Below are 20,236 nucleotides of genomic sequence, written 5' to 3' on the forward strand. Positions count from 1 at the left end.
GAGATTGTTTGGGCGTTCGGATTCACGTTCCTGTGTTGAGGCATCTGTTTGGGCGTGTAGATTCACATTCATGTTTTGAGACATTCGTTGGGCGTTTGGGCTCGCGTTCCTATATTGAGATATTTATTCATGTGTATAGATTTACGTACCGACTACGTGTCGATATGAATCCGTCCCTATAGAGTCAGCAAACACCAGAATTCTATCGGTAGTGCATGCTTAATAGACACATGGATTTGAGTTAGACACATAGATTTGTGTCGGTTTTAGAACCAAATTTGTGTATTTATCATGCTTAGACATTCTAAACTCATGTAGAACATTCAGGCATATCATCTACATATGTGTATTCATGTATTTTACACATATATGGAACTTGATTGCTTGTTGTTGAACACTTGACGGGTGTCGGATTGATGTAAAGTTTGATTCTTTACTACTTGTTGCATATCTCCTTTATATGCGGATTTGGTATATTTGTATAAGCTTTTGACTTTGTTATTTAAAAACACATGCTTATTCTCCTTGTCTTTAACTGTGCACCTTATAATTAATATTTGTTGTTTCTCTGTTATTATATATATGCTTATGAACTACACAGATTATACAAAGTGAGTATCTTTTGAGTAAAGCCCGCTACTACTTTGTTGAGGTTAGTCTTGATACTTTCTGAGTACATGGGGTCGGTTGTACTCATACTGCACTTCTGCACCTTGTGTGCAAATTTTGTAGTTGAGCCATTTTGGAGTTTGAGAGCAAGCGTTGAGGACATATCAAAATTCCAGTTATTAGCTATCATTTGTTCATGGTAGCCTAGGATCTTGTATTTCTACTTACATATATTCAAAAACATTTTTTCATATCAGTGTTATACTCCTACTCTTAGTTGCTCATGACTTGTGATATCCAAGTGATTGGAGATTGGAATTTTGAATTTTAATTTCTTAATTATATGATTATTATCTTCTACTATGGTTACACATGTGTTGGTGGGTTCGCCTAACGGGTTGGGTTAGGTGTCATCACAACCTAGTAGGATTTGGATCGTAACAAAATTAGAGCCCTGATTCCGTGTTCCCATCAAAAGAATAGAGGAAAGGCAAAGAAGTTTCAAAGTGTTCAATCCAGTAATCAGAAACAATAAGATTTACTTTCGGGTTAATCCACAAGTTAATACATTTTCAGCAGACTAGTCTGAATAAATTTTGGACACAAATAGAGCTATACATCGCAAAAATAGACTTCCTAAGCCTCGATGGCTCCATTTCAGATGAGGTTGACAACCGATTATTCACCTGTTTCCAGTCCATAGATGCACATGCTAAGATCATCAATAAAATTGACTGTTCTATATAACACATGACCAACTGCCATCAACCATCATGTATACTATATCAGCTGCAGTTTGAGCAACTTCGGATATTGCAGTTCAATTGCAGCTGTAAGGCCCTCTTAGAACGAAGTGTGTAGAAGAAATTGACCACCTCTTAGTGTAACTTGTTTTTCTGCTTTATATTAGGAATTAAATGAGTACCAACAAGTGTTAGTTCCACTCAACATATTCTTGGGTCATAATACTGAGTTAAAAGATGTTCAAGAGAGGTCTTGCACTTCAGTTGAGCTTTCCTTGGATCTGTGCTTCCTTTTCTTACTCCTGCATTTTTAAAACAGCAATTATTTCAGTCTGGTGGTAGATAATATGCCTGAGACATAGAGAAAGAGATCCAAATATGGCAAAGATTAAATATTAAGTTAGTCGAGATAGGACAAAATGACAATCTGAGAAAAGTTGATAGAACGTACTTGTCGTGTGAACCAGGATCAAGACATGATTTGAGTTTCCTGTCAATGTGCTTCACATCTTTGGAAGTTGGAGGAGCCTCAAGTTTACAAATCTGTCAATATACCACGAGTTCAGGCAGTAAGCTGACTACATTAAGCACAGAAGGAAATTTTAGAGAGGAAAAAAAGAAAATTTTCCATAAGTAGCAGGGCAATTATAGGCCTGGATTAAAGCAGAAAGCACTTACCAAAGAATCAATGGTATTTAAAGAAACTGTAAGTTCAGAAATTGTTTGAGTTGACTGTTGACGTGATAGGATGCTTCTCAGATACCTTCATGAAAAATAAATATCATGTCAGTAGGAGGAAAAGGAGACTAGCTTGCATTATTTCCGAAGATAGCGGCTTAGACCTCTCAAAATCAAGAATGCCATGCACCACATTAGCTCGACGCAAAGCTGCCAAAGCCAACTGCAACAATTACATAGAAGCTAAATCAGATTACCAGATAAAAAGACACGTATGTGGTGTTAAGGTTAGTGCATTCATAAAGAGCAGATCATAATGCCAAACACAAACCAGACTGTCAGTCAACTCTGTTATCATGCATGATCATGAGACAAATCTCTTGATATGTCGACCGTACGATGATCAACATAAACAAGTTCTTACATTGACTCACTATTTTTGTAACACTCCCTCATCTAAAATATGACTTCTCTGGATATAACGTGTCCATCACAAAGAAGAGCTCCTCTGAAGTGATCCAGTCAGAACCACATTATGGATGCATTATTAACCATATTGATAATGATTGTCTACTCAAGTGATTGCATGTTACAGTTAAAGCTGCATAATGATCTCGATAGAATAGTGAGTAACATCGTCTGCAGTACTTTCTAACTTGTGTTGTTTCGGTTGAGAGAAAAGAAAAGAGAACGCAGAGGAAGAATATGTTTTTTATTTTTTTGTGTTCACATTAATTTAAAAAATAGAAGGCCAGCAGATAGAGATATGAAAGGATAACATAATAACCAAAAGAAAATTGAAAGTTTCGGATGTAAAAGTGATTGGCCTAATACCCAAAACATTTGGTACTAAACTTCTGAGCATGTAGTACTAATTATTAACCTGACCATGGAGAATGGAGAAATAAGAAGCAGTTAGGAGTGACATATGGTCAAGTGAAGTCAATATTTGGGGGGGGGGGAGGGGAGGGGGTTAGTATTTTCTTTTTAAATTAACGGGAGGGCTAAGTAAAAACAAATTTATAGGTGAAAATGAAATGATTCAGCTTAGTGTTTTGGAGCATCACATTGGGCCAATACAGTTTTCACATCCAGGATACAAAATATAGACCTCTCAAGCAAGTAAATAAATTAGAGCTGCTTGCTTCAAAATAATGACATCTAAAAAACGAAGTTTAAAGGCTGATCTTGTACTAGTGATTATTTACATCATTCAAGAGCTAAAGATATTAGGTTTGTGGCCTTGAATGTACCCACAGGTGTAACGTCAAGTTACTTCTTTGGAATAAATTTGAAATCAGAACATAGCTTATCATTTTGAACATATAATGTGCTGATAATTTATTTTTTTTAAATTCTGATATAACTGTTTAAATGCTATCCTTCTTAAATCTGTTTGGCACTTTTCCTTTTTCGTCCGTCCAAAAGGATTGACATATTTCCGTCTTTTTCAGACAAACAGTTCGAAATTCGGTGCATAATAGGTCCGTCCTTCTCCCTCTACCCTTTCTCCACTTGAATACCAGGCTTTTGTCTGCAGCAAATGTTTGAAACCATGATATGTGCCTAACCCTCACAGCATGCACAACACTCTTACCACTGGACCAAAGCCTTGGACCACTGTATATCCATATGTAGAAACTAGATAATTTCACATTTCGTACTTTTGCTTTTTGATTTATATACAAGATAGGGCTATTCCTACCCCCCCCCCCCCCCACACACACACACACCAACCTAGTGGATCTTTTGACTTAAAAAAATAAAAAGATAATTTTACATTTCCATTTTGCCACTACCAACATGAGTCGCTTTAGGCCCCACTGATTACAAAACAAATTTTTTTGGTACAAGGTAGTTTTGTTGTCTCATTCATATTTAGCTTATGTGCCAAAAGTCTTCTTTTGATAAAGCTCATCACTAGCATATAAACTATGTACCAAAAGTCTTCTATTCTTTCTTTAACAGTGTCAATTCAACATATACAAAGAAATTGGGATGTACATTTGCAGGTAATGTACCAACTGTGGCTGCAAATGCTTCAAATGTCAAATCATATAAACATTCAGTTTTAGCCGTCAAAGTCTGTCCAAACAACCCTTTTGTCAAAAGCACAAAGTGCTGATCTTCACGGAAGTTGCTAATTTACATGTCTGTTAAAAGTTCAATTTCCCAAACGTTCTTGTGTGACGTTATTTTCACAATATTCTGATCAAGCAACACTAGTATGAAGATGCAGTGACTACAAAGACTTTCTAAAAAAAAAAAATTTACTTGGGAAAATTCATATTCCTCTCTCAAACTCCGTCGTTTTTACTACCCGCTTCCACAAAATCTTTACACTCAACAGACAGAACAAAATGTAAGTCTTAACCAACAGAAGAGTCCTGGGTAGTTGCAACAAAATGTTGAGAGAATCCTATTTAAAATTGTAGCCAGAATTCTTCTCTGCAAAAGTACCCAATCCATTACTTCCATAAAGAAAAGGTTGATTTAATTTAGGAAGACCAACCATGAAAATTTTATCTGTAGAGAATTCTCCGTTCCGTACTTCATATGAAGCCGGAAAAATAAAAAGGGAACAAAAATAAATCAAAGATTTATGACCAGTTTGAAAACATGCGGACTTTTCTTTCTACAAAAGGTGAAGCCAGCATCAAGGATATGATAATATCTAGTAATACAGTCTTCTGCAACTAGGGATCTATAAAGATGTTTATGCTGAACAAAATTTTAATAAGGAGTTTCACGAGATAATGTCACTGATAAAGAATACCTGCCCAGGTGGGAATAAAAGTGGTGCCTCTGTACGCATAATCTTATCTGCTTCCATCCTCGCGGCTTCCAGCATTCTCTATACTCCAAAAGAATATATATTAAACTGGCAGTTCCATGAGTCAGACACAGATCAAGTGCATTATCTCACATATAAAGGAAAGAACTCAATGAGGCAATGACTAAAAAAATCAATTGAATTAGTAGTGTACCGGTTGATGTCCAAGATGCTACAAATTTCTAATCAGGAAATTTATTAATTGCTCTTATCGAAAATCGCAGGTCAAAAAGAAATGCGTAAAAGACACTTGCAGTTCAACAAATGAAAGTTTAGCTAGTTGGCAGCTCCATGAGCCAGAGGGGTAAGCATTAATCTCTGATGTACAGTATAGAACTCAGAAGAGATTAATCCTTTAACCTTGCAGAGATACTGAAATTTAACAATGAAGCAGAATGGAGAACACGCTCTGATGATGAAATGGTAGAGAGACAGATTACAAATGGACCTTGATAAAATATTCATGCAGGAAAAAATAATTTTGCGACAAAAGTCACGGAGTATTTAGCTAAAACAGGTGACAACAACACTAAGTTCTTTCACAAATGGCAAACGCCTACCGTAAATATAATCATATTAATGACCTTATTATTGATGGGGTTATGGTTACAGATGAGGTGATTATAAAGGACGAGATCCTTGACTTCTTTGAATCACTCTGCAGTAAAGATGACTCCATGTGACTCTCACGGTCTTATTGTAATATTCCTGTTATTTCGATCGAAGATAATATGGCTTTACAACCTTTCCTAGAAGAGGAAGTTATTGGTGTTATCGATGATTCTGTCTTTGACAAAAGCTCTCGGTCCGGGCGGCTTTACCATGGGTTTCTATAAAAAGTTTCGGAGCATTATCGGGCACCATTTTCTTAATGTTTTGAACCTCATCCGTTAACAAACACTTCCCAAGAGTCTAAATGCTACTTTTATTACTTTGGTCCCTAAAGTCCGGAGACAATGAAGTTTGGGATCTCCGGCCCATTAGTCTTGGGGGTAGCTTCTACAAGATCCTTCCTAAAGTATTTGCTACTAGACTAAAAAGGATCATCGGTAAACTAGTTTCTCCTCATCAGTTGGCCTTCATTAGAGGCCGTCAAATTAATGATTTTGTTCTCCTTGCAAATGAATGCTTAGATTTCCGAATAGATTGGCCTCATTTGCAAACTTGATATAAAGAAAGCTTTTGATATGTCCCTGCATCCATTCTTTCAAGAAGGTATAACAATGTCTCCAATTGAAATGATCCTATGTCTTTTCTATGTCCAATATACCATGAACTCTACTCCCAAACCTCGAATCACCAGACTAATTGTTGAACAACACTGAGTGAAATGCAATTATTCAAAGCCAAAATGTAAAAGGTCTCTCAGTTGTTTAAATATACAACAACAAAAAACCCAGTGTAATCCCACAAGTGGGGTCTGGTGAGGGTAGTGTGTACGCAAACTTTACCCCTACTTTGTGAAGGTAGAGCGGTTGTTTCCGATAGACCCTTGACTCAGTAAAAGCACAGTTGCAGCATTGTTGAAAAGAAATACAGTAATGAATAGTTGTTTAAATATAATAATTGTAATACGACAACACTAATTAAATGCAATTCACTAAAGCCAGATTGTACAAGGAGCAGAAAATCAAAGGCTATTAAATTTAAATTTTCAAAATCGTATGGCAAATGTATAACAATTACCTTTAGCATCTCATATTGGTCGTCATCATTAGCACCACGAAACTCCTAAAGTTTCAAGAAGAATAGTCAAAGATTGCATTGGACATGATGTGTGATTGAGGAGTAACCAACTATCAGGATACTCTATAACCAATTGGGCTTTATTTAAGCCCTTACAAAATTTCCTTCATATTGAGAGTTTTACTCAAACTGTAACTATTACAAGATGATTTTAACCACAGCCAACGTAATTATGTTTTTAAAAAAAGAATCCATTCAAAAAGTTGCAACAAAAAGTTAAGTGGTGGATCAACAAAAGACCTCCATATCACTGACAAAACCTTCGAGTGCACGATATGGAGCATAAACAATAAGATCGAAACCTAGACTCTGCAAGAGAAAGGTAAAAATTCAGATAAAAGCAGTATTCAAAAAAATAGTGTAGGAGGAAATAACATATAAATTACATCCTTGCCTGAAGAACCAGCATCTCATTATTGAGTATAACATGATGATCCTGTTCTATCCCCTTACCAAGCTCCTCAGCTGATACGTGATTTTCTTCTGCCTTGCAAGCTGCATATATGCAAGTTAACCTGCAAATATCATAAAACACCTCGTCCACTTTCTTGGGAAGAAGATAGTAAAACACATTTTTACAGTGTCAACAATATTTAGGGATGTCTCTCTCTCTCGATTTCTCTCGATCCAGGAGACCTGGTGCAGGAGATAATTAAGAGTTTCTTACATGATGTTTTTGGGATGATGTTCCATCACCGACCATTGCAGATAAAACCTTTTAAAATAAATGAGAGCTGTTGCCTGCAATGCAACATGATAACTGTTTAACCTTCAAATAGGTTGATCAACGGTTGCTGATTCATTAACCAAAAATACATCTTTTGATATGTACACTAATTGTAACTCATGAAAATAAACTTCTTTTTTTTTTTTTAGAATGGCAACACTATATTAAAATCAGCACCAAGGCAGTGCTGGACCCATATTAAATAAAAATAACAAACTAAACTTATACCTGAATCTTGCGTGGGAACTTAAAAGCATCACAGACATCTTGAATTTTGAACTCATAAAAAGCCCTTAACAGCTGCTCTTCTTCGACCTTGAGAGGTTTGGGACGCTTTTCAGCTAACATGCCAACAGGCAGTGAAAAGAATGGTGATTACCTTAAAACAAAAAGGGCCTTACAACAGAAGTTGAATCAGTTTAAATTGCTTTACATGGGGCAAGAAACAACTTACCACTATCTTTTGCATCACTTTGAGGTTCAGCATACGAGAAAGACCCATCGATGTCAACTTCCATTCTGGTTGCTCCGTACTTCAGAACATATTTAGCTATCAGCGTTGTAAGCAAATTAAAGTTAACAAGAAAAGTGTTGATTAAGTTTATAAATCAAGTCCATAGATATGTCAAACTACACAGACACATTTTGGTCAAGTAATCTTTACTGTCTATTTCACTGTAGCCCCTGTTAAAGAAAAGACAATATTACACCTCATACCCTCTGTAAGACTCAACTTCTCTTTATCTAACCTTCAATTTGGCTTTTCCTATATTGGGAGCGTATAATCTAAGGAACTTCAAGATCAATACATACAGTTATAAATTAGAATGTCATAAGCAAGTGTATACATCCTTGCAGGTATGTCAATGAAGCAAACAAAACGACACCGCTATATCATTGTGAAAAAATTCATGCGAATCATTTATAAGTGTAGTATTGGAATGATTTGACGCCGAATAAAGTGGTCAAACGACCACAATTTATTTCTGGAATTGAGTTGTAGAAGATTGGACGATTGATACCTGTGTGTGAGTGAAAGAATTTCAAAGGTAGAAGTACTCCTCTGATGCATGCTTCAAAGTTTTGAGGTTACAGATATACCATTGTAATTAAAGCACAAAGAAGGGGACAGGGTTGATTCAAGAAACCAAACTACGCATATAGAAGTTCATACACTACACATTTGTAGGCACATTGCAAAAAAAATAATTTGTAGGCACATTGCAAAAAAGATAACTTTTAAATCAACAGTAAGAGGACATAAATGATGCAATTTATCAGCACAACAAAAAGTCATTTCTTTACACAGAAAAAAAACATGTGCCAGCACATAGAAAACATACGGAAATAGAGCTAGCATACCTTCTCTAGAGCTTGTTTGGCTCTTTGATTAGCAGCCTTGTACTTGTCCTTCTGTAAACAGTAACAGTTCATTCTATTATTAAAAAAAAAAGATCCCTAGTACTGCTGACGATTTTCAGAAACAGTTGATTGGAACTAAGGGGCAGGGATTTAAATGGACGAAAATTGCAACTTACAAGCTCTTGGGGAGTGAAAATCCACTTGGCTCGATGAGTCGATGTCGTGAAATCTGCCATTGCTTGCTGATTCCTTCTTTCTTCTGCTGTCCCTGTTTGCACATATGAAGTTCAGCCAAGGTCTTTCAAGGTATCCTTTATTCCTGGAGTTAGCACATTTTTGTTTCACAGCCAAACCCTTCATATTTGTTTGATTTAATTAAAACATTTTTTTTTTTCGAAAAATGTTCTGTCAAAAAATATCCTTTAATGAAATTATTCTTGGAGTTTAGTTACTTTGAATTTATTGGAATAAGTTTCCTCCAAAAAGAAATTCAACCAAAAGGATGTAACTTCCTTAATTTATAGACAGTTTTCATTTTCTTTCCAGATATCTAACTCTTGTTACATATGACTTGCTCTAACCAATTTTTTAGATACATTGTTTTTAATCTTTACTACTCAAAATATCACCCAAAAAGACTACTTCATACTCTATTCTTCACCATCATAACATTATCATACGTCGCTTATTTTCAAAGGCGGGCAGACCCAAGATTTTAAGACGATGGGTGCCGCCACTGCCTTGAATAATATTATCATGTCACCTTTTTTGGACTTAAGTTTATTTATCCATCTTTTCATTTTACATAGACAACCGATCACCAAAAAAAAAAAAAGTGAAAATAACAACCTAGACCAAAGTATGAATTTTTCAATTCCAATAGGGAAATCAGATTTCTTCTATCAACACAAATAAAAACAACATGTAACAGGGAACACCATCCTTCCATAGTAAGTCTATCATAAGTCATAATGATAACATCTTTTATAAATTAAATAAATAATTCTATTAATAATAATGGAAAGAATAAGCAGTATACCAAAAAGTAGAGAATCTACCACATAATTCATAACTATAACATTCTTTGAGAAATAAAAGAAGACTTACCAATTCGAGAAAATACGACCTCGGAAGTTGGACGTAGCTAGATTTTATCTTGCAATTTGCAAGCCCCTGCAAATATATTAAGCTCATTTACATCAATACATTGAACAAGTAACCACATAAATTATCTCTTCTATGATACCATCTATTTTTGCTAAAACTTAGTTGGTAGTCTTCCATTTCATGATTAAACGAGTTGAGATTTTAATGTCAAATTAGTTTTCTGAGAATATGCTTTTGGAAGTTCCCAAGAAACGCCTAATTTGGCCTTTTAAAATTGGTCTCTTAGTAACTGAAATTCTTAATATCAAAACTGATGCATCACTAAATTAAATTAGAACATATGTGTAAGAATGAATCAAAAAATACAAAAAAAAAAGGAGGAAAAGAGAAACTTACGTGAGAGTCGCCCACGCAGTCACTGTAAGTCGTCGCCCGTTGCCGGTTGGAATTCACAAAACGCAAGAGAGCTGATAGATTGTCGCGGTTTCCTTGTTGGGGTGAGTGAGAGATGTTTTTGACAGGAACTCGGGAAGAGAGCAAAGGGTTTAGGGAATAGGGAATTTATAACATGTTTGGCCACTATTCTAAAATTAGTTTATTTTGAGAACTAATTCTTTTCAAAATTATTTTTTTCCAAAATATTTTTAATGAGATATAATTTATTTTTAGCTAATTAATTTGAAAAATACTTCTGAGCATAAATTAGTATTTAACCAAGCTTTTATAAAGTACTTTTAAGTGTATTTTTCAAAAAAATACTTTTTTAAACTATTTTTTTGCATTCTCCAAAACAGTTTCTGCTTCTACTTAAAAGCATTTTTTTCTTCTAAAAGATTGATCAAACACTTCAATTTTGAAAAACAAGGAAAATCTTGTTCAAATAGGCTATTAGTTTGGGCTTTTGTTTCTAAATTTATTTACAAAATACAGCAAAAAGAAAAAACAATACAATAAAATGGCTTGTTTTTCAAATCTATCTATTTATATTATATTAAAAGCACGAAAGTCCTTAGTTAAATATTATTTGGATTTTTTACGCTTTAAAATTAGAGTTCTTACCAGATAAGATAGTCATTTATAATTTTTTCCTAATATTTAATACATTAAAAACAATTAAAATTGTGATTACTAAATCTTTCCTTATTTGAACTAGGTAAAAAGTCTTAAATTTAACACTTTAAAACAAGATAACATTTTACTTTATAAATAAAAAAATTTAAAGTATGTTATAACAACAACAACAACAACAACAACCTAGTAAAATCTCACAAGTAGGGTCTGGGGAGGGTAGTATGTACACAGACCTTACCCCTACCCCAAAGGAGTAGAGAGGTTGTTTCCGGAAGACCCTCGGCTCAAGATAATAAGAAAAATAAAAAGGAGAGAATATTCGTTTCACCACAGAGATCATAGGAAAAATAGGAACATAAAATACAGAAGGAAAAATGCAAAACAAAAATGATGGCTAGTAAATAGGTCCTGCACTGAAAAGAGAAAATAGTAAGACACGGCAATGCCCCTAGCTATTTCAGACAAAAACTCTACCAGACTAGGCTCACAATAGTACAAGGTAACGCAAGACTGAGCTACCTCCTATCCTACAACCGTAATACTCGACCTCCATAACTTCCTATCAAGTGTCATATCCTCGGAAATCTGAAGCCTCGTCATATCCTGCTTGATCACTTCTCCCCAATACTTCTTAGGCCGCCCTCTACCTCTTATCGTGCACTCCACAACCAGTCGCTCACACCTCCTTACTGGAGCATCCGGGCTTCTCCTCTGTACATGTCCAAACCATATGAGCCTCGTTTCCCGCATCTTGTCATCAATGGGAGCCACGTGCACCTTCTCCCGAATATCATCATTTCTAATCTTATCCATCTTAGGGTGCCCGCACATCTACCTCAACATCCTCATTTCTGCTACTTTCATCTTTTGGATATGTGAGTTCTTAACAGGCCAACACTCAGCCCTATACATCATCGTCGGTCTAACCACCGCTTTATAGAACTTACCTTTGAGTATCGTTGGCACTCTCTTGTCACACAAAACTCCGGATGCTAACCTCCACTTCATCCATCCTACCCCAATACGGTGTGCGACATCCTCATCGATCTCCCCTCCCCGTGGATAACCGAACCAAGGTATTTGAAGCTGCCTCTACTTGGGATAACCTGTGATTCAAACCTCACATCCACACCCATTTGCCTCGGCTCAGTGCTGAACTTACACTACTGGTATTCTGTTTCGTTCTGCTCAGCTTGAAACCTTTAGACTCAAGAGTCTGTCTCCAAACTTCTAGTCTCTCGTTAACCCCGGCTCGTGACTCATCAATCAGAACTATGTCATCGGCAAATAGCATGCACTATGGCACCTCCCCTTAAATATGGTTTGTTAATACATCCATCACCAGGGCGAATAAGAACGGACTGGCGCAGAGCCTTGGTGTAACCCCATTTCAACCGGAAAATGCTCAGAGTCGCCTCCTACTGTCTTAACCCGAGTCTTGGCCCCATCATACATGTCCCTAATCGCCATAATATAGGGAACCGACACACCTTTTGTCTCCAAGCATCTCCAGAGAACTTCTCTAGGAACCTTGGCATATGCTTTCTCTAGGTCTATAAATGCCATGTACAGATCCTTCTTTATCTCTCTGTACAGTTCCACCAACCTCCTAACAAGGTGTATAGCTTTTGTGGTAGAACGGCCCGGCATGAACCCGCACTAGTTGTCGGATATAGACATTATCCTTCTCACCCTTGCTTCAATGACCCTCTCCCATACTTTCATGGTATGACTCAGTAATTTAATACCCCTATAATTATTACAACTTTGGATATCACCTTTGTTCTTATACAATGGAACCACCGTACTCCACCTCCACTCATCCAGCATCCTATTCGCCTTAAAAATAACATTAAACAACCTAGTCAACCACTCCAAACCTACTCTCCCTACACACTTCCAAAATTCCACCGGAATCTCGTCTGGCTCGGTTGCTCTACCCCTACTCATCTTACGCATAGCCCCCACAACCTCCTCAACCTCGATACGCCTGCAATGCTCGAAGTCACGGTGACTCTCGGAATTCTCCAATTTGCCTAGCACAATATCCCGATCCCCTTTTTCATTCAGAAGTTTATGGAAGTAAGTCTGCCATCTCTTCTTAATCTAGGCATCTTCCATCAGTATCCTACCATCTTCGTCCTTGATGCATCTCACTTGGTCCAAATCCCGAGCCTTCCTCTCTCTCAACTTGGACAACCGGAATAACTTCTTCTCCCCACCTTTTTCCCCTAGTTCCTCGTACATACGACCATAAGCCGCAGTTTTAGCCTTCGTGATTGACAGTTTAGCTTCCTTCCTAGCTACCTTATATCTCTCCATGCACGCTCGCCTCTCCTCCTCACATATGCTCCCCACTAGCTTAACGTATGCTGCCTTTTTCGCTTCCACTTTACCTTGGACCACTTCATTCCACCACCAGTCTCATTTATGCTCGCCAGAGACACCGATCGAGACCCCTAATACCTCTCTCGCAGACGCCCTTATACAGTCTGTTGTTGTTGCCACATAGTGTTTGCGTCCCTACTGCTTCTCCAAGCACCCGTAGCCGACAGCCGCCACTCCAACTCTTGGGCTTTATCCTTAGTCAAGGCTCCCCACCTGATTCTCTGTGTTGCCCGAGCAGTCCGTTTCCTCCTCTTTAACCTACTACCAACGTCTATCACCAAGAGTCTATGCTGCGTCGCGAGTGTCTCACGCGGAATCACCTTGTAGTCCTTGCACAACCCGTTGTCACACCTCCTGAGGAGGAGATAGTCAATTTGAGTCTTCGCTACCGCATTTTGAAAAGTGACCAAATGCTCATTCCTCTTCGGAAATCTAGAGTTCGCAATCACCAACCCGAAAGCCTTTGCGAAGTCCAACAGCATGGTACCTCCTCCGTTCCTCTCCCCAAAACCAAAGCCTCCATGCACCTCTCCATGAATATAATAAACTATATTTATGACAAATCCTCATATTAAGACTTTGGAGTTATTTACACTAACATTCAAAAGAAATTTTGTCTGTGTTATGTTTTTATTTTGCTATAAGCACGGGCCTTCTTAGACGGGAACTACCGCATATTTGTGTTTATCAACTAGAATTTTAGTTACGTTTAGTGATTTTATTATTTCTTATTTACTTTGCGGTGCATTCATAATTCATGGTTGATTGTTGCTTTAATATGGAAAAAGTCTTGTTTTAGATTTATTTATTTTTTTGTTCTTTTTACTTTGCCATATCAATAGTTTGATATGTTTGTTTGCTTATTATTATTATTTTTGCTTCTATTTCTCATTTCTTTTTATGTTCTTAACTTAGTATTTTCTAATTCGTGTGCTTTCGTTCTTTCAATTTTAGGCCGGAAAATCAGTTCTTAGAAGCTTTTGAATTTTTTTAAGCTAACACAACATGAGGTAACACAATAATGAGTACAATTTTATTTATATAAATTATTTACTTATTTGAATTTTATGGAATAGTTATAACTCTTTATTCTAATTCATATTCAAATAAATAAAAATCAATCTACTATTTATCAAGATTTAGTTAATTGAATTGATATTCTTATGAAAAGATTTCAAAATAAGTATTATTAAATAATATAGCTTGTGTACAGGAGACTAGGTGGGTAGGAGATAAGGCTCAGAATGTGGGCAGTTTCAAACTTTTGTATTCTTGGAGGGTGGGGGCAGGAACGAGGGTAGGTATCTTGGTTGATAAGGACCTTCGTGAACTAGTGATGGAGGTTAGGAGGGTGAATGATAGGCTGATGACTATTAAGCTAGTTGTTGGAGGTTTTACTTTGAATATAATCAGTGCGTACACACCCCAAGCAGGCTTGGATGAGGAAGTCAAAAGGCATTTCTGGGAGGATTTGGATGAGATGGTGAGTTGTATCTCGCATACCGAGAAGCTTTTCATAGGAGGAGATTTCAACGGTCTTATTGGAGCGATGTCTGGGGGTATGATGATGTGCATAGTGGCTTTGGTTTTGGAGATAGAAACGGAGGAGGAACGTCTTTGCTGGACTTTGCTAGAGCATTTGATTTGGTGATAGCAAACTCGAGTTTTCCAAAGAATAGAGAGCACTTGGTCACCTTCTGGAGTTCGGTTGTTGAGAGTCAAATTGATTATTTACTCCGCAAGAAGTCCGATAGAGATCTTTGCACGGATTGTAAGGTCATCCCGAGTGAGAACCTTTCGACCCTTCATAGGCTCCTAGTAATGGACCTTGAGATCACAAGGAAGAGGAGGAAGAGGGTGATGTATAGTCAACATAGGATCAAGTAGGGAGCCTTGACGGAAGCTAAAGCGCAGGAGTTGGGGGTCAAGTTGGTGACTATGGGGGCTTGGAGGAGTAGTAGGGATGCAAGCGCTATGTGGACCACGATTGCATAGTGCATTAGGGAAGCCACGAGAGAGGTATTAGGGGTCTCAAAAGGTTACTCTGGTGATCACATGGGAGACTGGTGGTGGAATGGAGAGGTGCAAGAAAAAGTGAAAACCAAGAAAGCAACGTATCTGAATCTAGTGGAAAGCGTAGACGATGAGGAGAAGAGGGCGAATAGGGAGCATTATAAGTTGGCTAAGAAAGAGGCAAAGCTAGCAATTACGGCGACCATGACTACAGCTTTTAATCGTTTGTATGAGGAACTCGAGGGCCGAGGTGGGGATAAAAGGTTGTTCATGTTAGCCAAGGCGCGAGAAAGGAAGGCGCGGGACTTGGATCAAGTGAAGTGCATCAAGGATGAAGAAGGTAGAGTTTTGTTGGATGAGGGGCTTATCAGTCGGAGATGGCAGACCTACTTCCATAATCTCTTGAACGAGGAGGGGGACAAGAGCATTGTACTGGGTGATTTGGAACTCTCCGGGAGTCGTTGTGACTTTGAGGATTGTAGGCGGATTAGAGTTGATAAAGTTGAGGGGGCTTTGCATAAGATGAGTAGGGGTAAGGCGACCAGACCGGATAAAATTCTAGTGGAGTTTTTGAAGAGTGAGTGGAAGGCGGGCTTGGAGTGATTCACTATGCTATTTAATATTATTTTTAGAACGAAGAATATGCCCAAAGAGTGGAGGTAGAGCATCAAGCTGCTTAGCCAGACTATGAAAGTTTGGGAGAGAGTGGTAGAGCTAACAGTGAGGAGGAGTGTATCTATTTCCAAGAACTACTTTGGGTTTATACCGGGACGTTCGGCTACAGAAGCCATCCATCTTGTTAGGAGATTGATGGAACGGTATAGGAAGAGAAAGAAGGACTTGCATATGTTGTTCATCGACTTAAAAATGCATACGATAAAGTTTTGAAGGAGGTTTTGTGGAGATGTTTGGAGGCTAGAGGTGTATATGTTCCCTACGTTAGGTTGACTAAGGACATGTATGATGGAGTAAAGACCGAGTGAGGACAGTGGGTGGGGACTTGGACTATTTTTCGATTATGATGGGGTTGCATTAGGGGTCGACACTCAACCCTTTTTTTGTTTGCTCTGGTGATGGACGTACTGACGTGCCACATCCAATAAGAGGTGTCGTGGTGCCTACTATTTGCAGATGATATTGTATTGATTGACGAGACACGAGATGGTATGAACGCGCAACTAGAGGTATTGAGGCAGATCTTGGAATCTAAAGGTTTCAAGTTGAGCAGGACCAAGACAGAATACTTGGAGTGTAAATTCAGTGGCGAGACTCAAGGATGGGAAGGGGAGGTGAGGCTAGACTCGCAGGTCATCCCTAAGAGATGGAGTTTTAAGTACCTTGGATCTATTATTCAAGGGGGTGGGGAGATTGAGGAAGATGTCACACATAGTATTGGAGCGGGATAGATGAAATGGAGACTTGCTTCCGGTGTTTTTTGTGACAAGAAGGTGCCACCGAAACTTAAACGTAAATTCTACAGAGTGCTAGTCAGACCAAAGATGTTGTATGGGAGTGAGTGTTGGCCAGTCAAGATCGCTCATGTCTAGAAGATGAAGGTAGTAGATATGAGGATGTTGATATTGATGTGCGGGCACACCAGGTTAGATAGGATTAAAAATGAGGTTATTCGCGACAAGGTGGGTGTGACCCCTATTGAGAACAAGATGCGAGAAGTGCGACTTAGGTGGTTTGGTCATGTGAGGAGGAGGAGCGCAGATACCCCGGTGAGGAGGTTGACATTGGAGGACCTATGGAGAGGTAGAGGTAAGCCAAAGAAGAGGTGGGGAAATATGATTAGGCAAGACATGGAGTAGCTTCAGCTGACCGAGGACATGACCCTTGATAGGAAGGCATGGAGGTCGAGGATCAGGGTAGTAGAGTAGGTAATCTAGAGTGTTCATAATAGTAGTATTGGTATGCAATCTCGCTTTCTGTTGGTAGTAGGTTTTTCTTGCTAACCGTTGTTTTCTATCATTGTTGATAACCTTACTACCTTGTTATTTTTATTCTTTCTTTTATATGGCTTTTCATATTTGTCCCTTCTTGTCTATATTTTCATTAATATGGTGCTTATGCTTTCCTGAGCCGAGGGTCTATTGGAAACAACATCTCCATCCTCATAAGCTAGGGGCAAGGTCTGCATACACACTACCCTCCCTAGACCCCCACGGTGTGGGATAATACTGGTATGTTATTGTTGTTGTTGTTGTTGTTGTTATTTTTTAGTTGGTTACAATTTATTTATTTTCATAAAGTTTTATAAGAGCAGACAGCTACATTGCCGAATCCTCATAAACTAGTCCGAGAAATAAAAAGAGAAAAATAGGAGTAAAGCTTAAGCGGGCATTTAAAGTCCTAAATTATTTTTTACGTGCTAAAGATCACTCGAAGAAGACCCAGCCTGGTGCCCTCTGTATTCATTCTCTCTCCTTTTTATTTAACATACTTTTTTTCGTAAGCATACGTTCAAGATATTTTCTCATTTAAATTGTAATTATTTATTTATTTATTTATTTATTAAAGTTATGATATTCGTTTCTTCACGTATATTATATATTTTATTTAGTGAATTAAATTTTAAAAATTTATTATTTTTTTCATTGCTCTTACCATTACCGGATTAGGTATATAATATTCTCAAGTCATTTTTCTCTATACTCTTTAAACATTTGCGATACTAATTCTACCTTAAACAACAAAAACAATAACAACGTACCTAGTATTATCCTACACCGTGGGATCTGGGGAGGGTAGTGCTTACGCAAACTTTACCCCTACCTTGTGAGAATAGAGAGGTTGTTTCCAATAGACCTTCGGCTTAGGAAAGCATAAGCACCACATTAATGAAAATATAGCCAAGAAGGGAAAATAACAAAAAGCCATATAAAATCAGAATAAAAATAACAAGATAGTAAGGTGATCAACAATGAACAAAAACAACGGTTAGTCATAAACCTACTACCAACAGAAAGCGAGACTACGTGTCAATACTACTGTTATGAACACTCTAGACTACCTACTCTGCTACCCTAATTCTCGACCTACATACCTTCCTCTCAAGGGTCATGTCCTCGGTCAGGTGAAGTTACTCCATGTTTTGCCTAATCACCTCTCCCCACCACTTCTTTGGCCTATCTCTACCTCTCTGTAGGCCCTTCAATATCAATCTCTCAACATCCTCACCGGGACGTCTGTGCTCCTCCTCCTCGCATGACCAAACCACCTAAGTTGCGCTTCCCGCATTTTGTCCTCAATAGGGTCCACACCCACCTTGTTGCGAATAACTTCATTTCTGATCCTATATAACTTGGTGTGCCACACATCCATCTCAACATCCTCATCTCTGCTACCTTCATCTTCTGGACATGAGCGATCTTGACTGGCCAACATTCTGCCACATATAACATCGTTGGTCTGACCACCACTCTGTAGAACTTACCCTTAGTTTCGGTGGAACCTTCTTGTCACACAAAACACCAGAAGTGAGTCTCCATTTCATCCATCTCGCCCCAATACGATGTGTGGCATCTTCATCAATATCCCCATCTCCCTGAATAATAGACCCAAGGTACTTAAAACTCCCTCTCCTAGGGATGACCTGCGAGTCAAGCCTCACCTCCCCTTCCCCTCCTTGAGTCTCGCCACTAAACTTACACTCTAAGTATTCTATCTTGGTCTTGCTCAACTTGAAACCTTTAGATTCCAGGTTTTGCCTTCATACCTCTAATTGCACATTCATACCGTTTCGGGTTTCTTCATTCAATACAATATCATCTACAAATAGCATGCACCACGACATCCCCCCCCCCTTGTATGTGGCGCGTGAGTATGTCCATCACCAGAGCAAACAAAAAAGGGTTGAGTGTCGACCCCCGATGCAACCCCATCATAATCGAAAAATGGTTCGAGTCCCCACCTCCGTCCTTACTCGGGTCTTTACTCCATCATACATATCCTTAATCAACCTAACGTAGGCAACATGTATACATCTAGCCTCCAAACATCTCCACAAAACCTCTCTCGAAACTTTATCGTACTCCTTTGCTAAGTCGATGAATACCATATGCAGGTCCTTCTTTCTCCCCCTATATTGTTCCATCAATCTCCTAACAAGGTGGATGGATTCTGTAGTTGAACGCCCCGGTATAAACCCAATAATATTAAATAATTTAATTTCATCGAACTAAAATTAAGAAAAAGATCAATAATAATAATTTAAATCTGAAATGCCGGCTAGCCACATCGAAAGATATAGAAATCAGTGAAAATATGCTTTAATATTTAATGCCAAGGAGTTAACGTTGTCCCTCTAAACATCGAGCTCAAAAAAGTTAAATTTGAATAGCCACCTATTCAAAACATATATTTGCAAGTAAACATATTATTTTCATATGTAAAAATAGAAAAGAATCAATAACAATCATAACACGAAGAAATCTATGAAACAATTCTTAAATGTCTTCTTGATGCGAATCTTCTTTCAAAATTTTGTCTCTAAACTCCAACATGAATTTAATTTTTATTACAAATATATAATAAACATGATATTACGATTTAGAGAAAAATTATATTGAACGCCATAAATGTAAAAATGAAGATTACTGCTAAAAATTAACATTCATCGTTTTCATAAACTGATATTTTCTATTATTTATGTGATTCTTTAAAATTTTATATATTAGTATGAGATACAAGCGCAACGCGCATACCCTAAGACTAGTACTATATTAAAGTACGAAGATCTTTAGTGAAATATGTTTATTTTTTACCCATTCAAAATAGAGTTCACGCTAGATCAAATAGTCATTTAATTGTTTTCTTAAAGTTTAGCACTTTAAAATTAACTAAAACCTTGCTTATTAGAATTTTTTTATTTGAACGATCGCATAGGAAATCCTAATATTTAAAACATCAAAATCAATTAAGTTTACCGTATACAATTAAAAAATTCGTTTATAA

At 37.6% G+C, this 20,236-nt stretch overlaps 1 protein-coding gene across 2 annotated transcripts; it reads right to left on the reverse strand.

Annotated features, from left to right (window-relative positions):
- Positions 1 to 1,128: 1,128 nt before the first annotated feature.
- On the reverse strand, positions 1,129 to 10,340 carry LOC107783076 (cyclin-H1-1). Of its 2 annotated transcripts, none has more exons than XM_016604045.2 (15): positions 10,202 to 10,340; positions 9,806 to 9,871; positions 8,875 to 8,966; positions 8,699 to 8,749; positions 7,791 to 7,869; positions 7,565 to 7,677; positions 7,277 to 7,350; positions 7,004 to 7,124; positions 6,850 to 6,918; positions 6,550 to 6,594; positions 4,807 to 4,884; positions 2,195 to 2,253; positions 2,031 to 2,115; positions 1,804 to 1,895; positions 1,129 to 1,654 (listed from the first exon to the last, which is right to left on the reverse strand). In XM_016604045.2, exons 3-15 carry the CDS (start codon positions 8,932 to 8,934, stop codon positions 1,594 to 1,596), a joined length of 987 nt encoding a protein of 328 aa, XP_016459531.1. In that variant the 5' UTR covers positions 8,935 to 8,966; positions 9,806 to 9,871; positions 10,202 to 10,340; the 3' UTR covers positions 1,129 to 1,593. The 2 variants fall into 2 exon arrangements, with proteins under 2 accessions (XP_016459531.1, XP_016459532.1); XM_016604046.2 differs by having other exon boundaries at positions 7,791 to 7,886.
- Between the last annotated feature and the right edge of the window lie 9,896 nt (positions 10,341 to 20,236).

This window comes from Nicotiana tabacum, chromosome 20 (assembly GCF_000715075.1).
Source record: "Nicotiana tabacum cultivar K326 chromosome 20, ASM71507v2, whole genome shotgun sequence".
In the NCBI taxonomy this organism is placed as follows: domain Eukaryota; kingdom Viridiplantae; phylum Streptophyta; class Magnoliopsida; order Solanales; family Solanaceae; genus Nicotiana; species Nicotiana tabacum.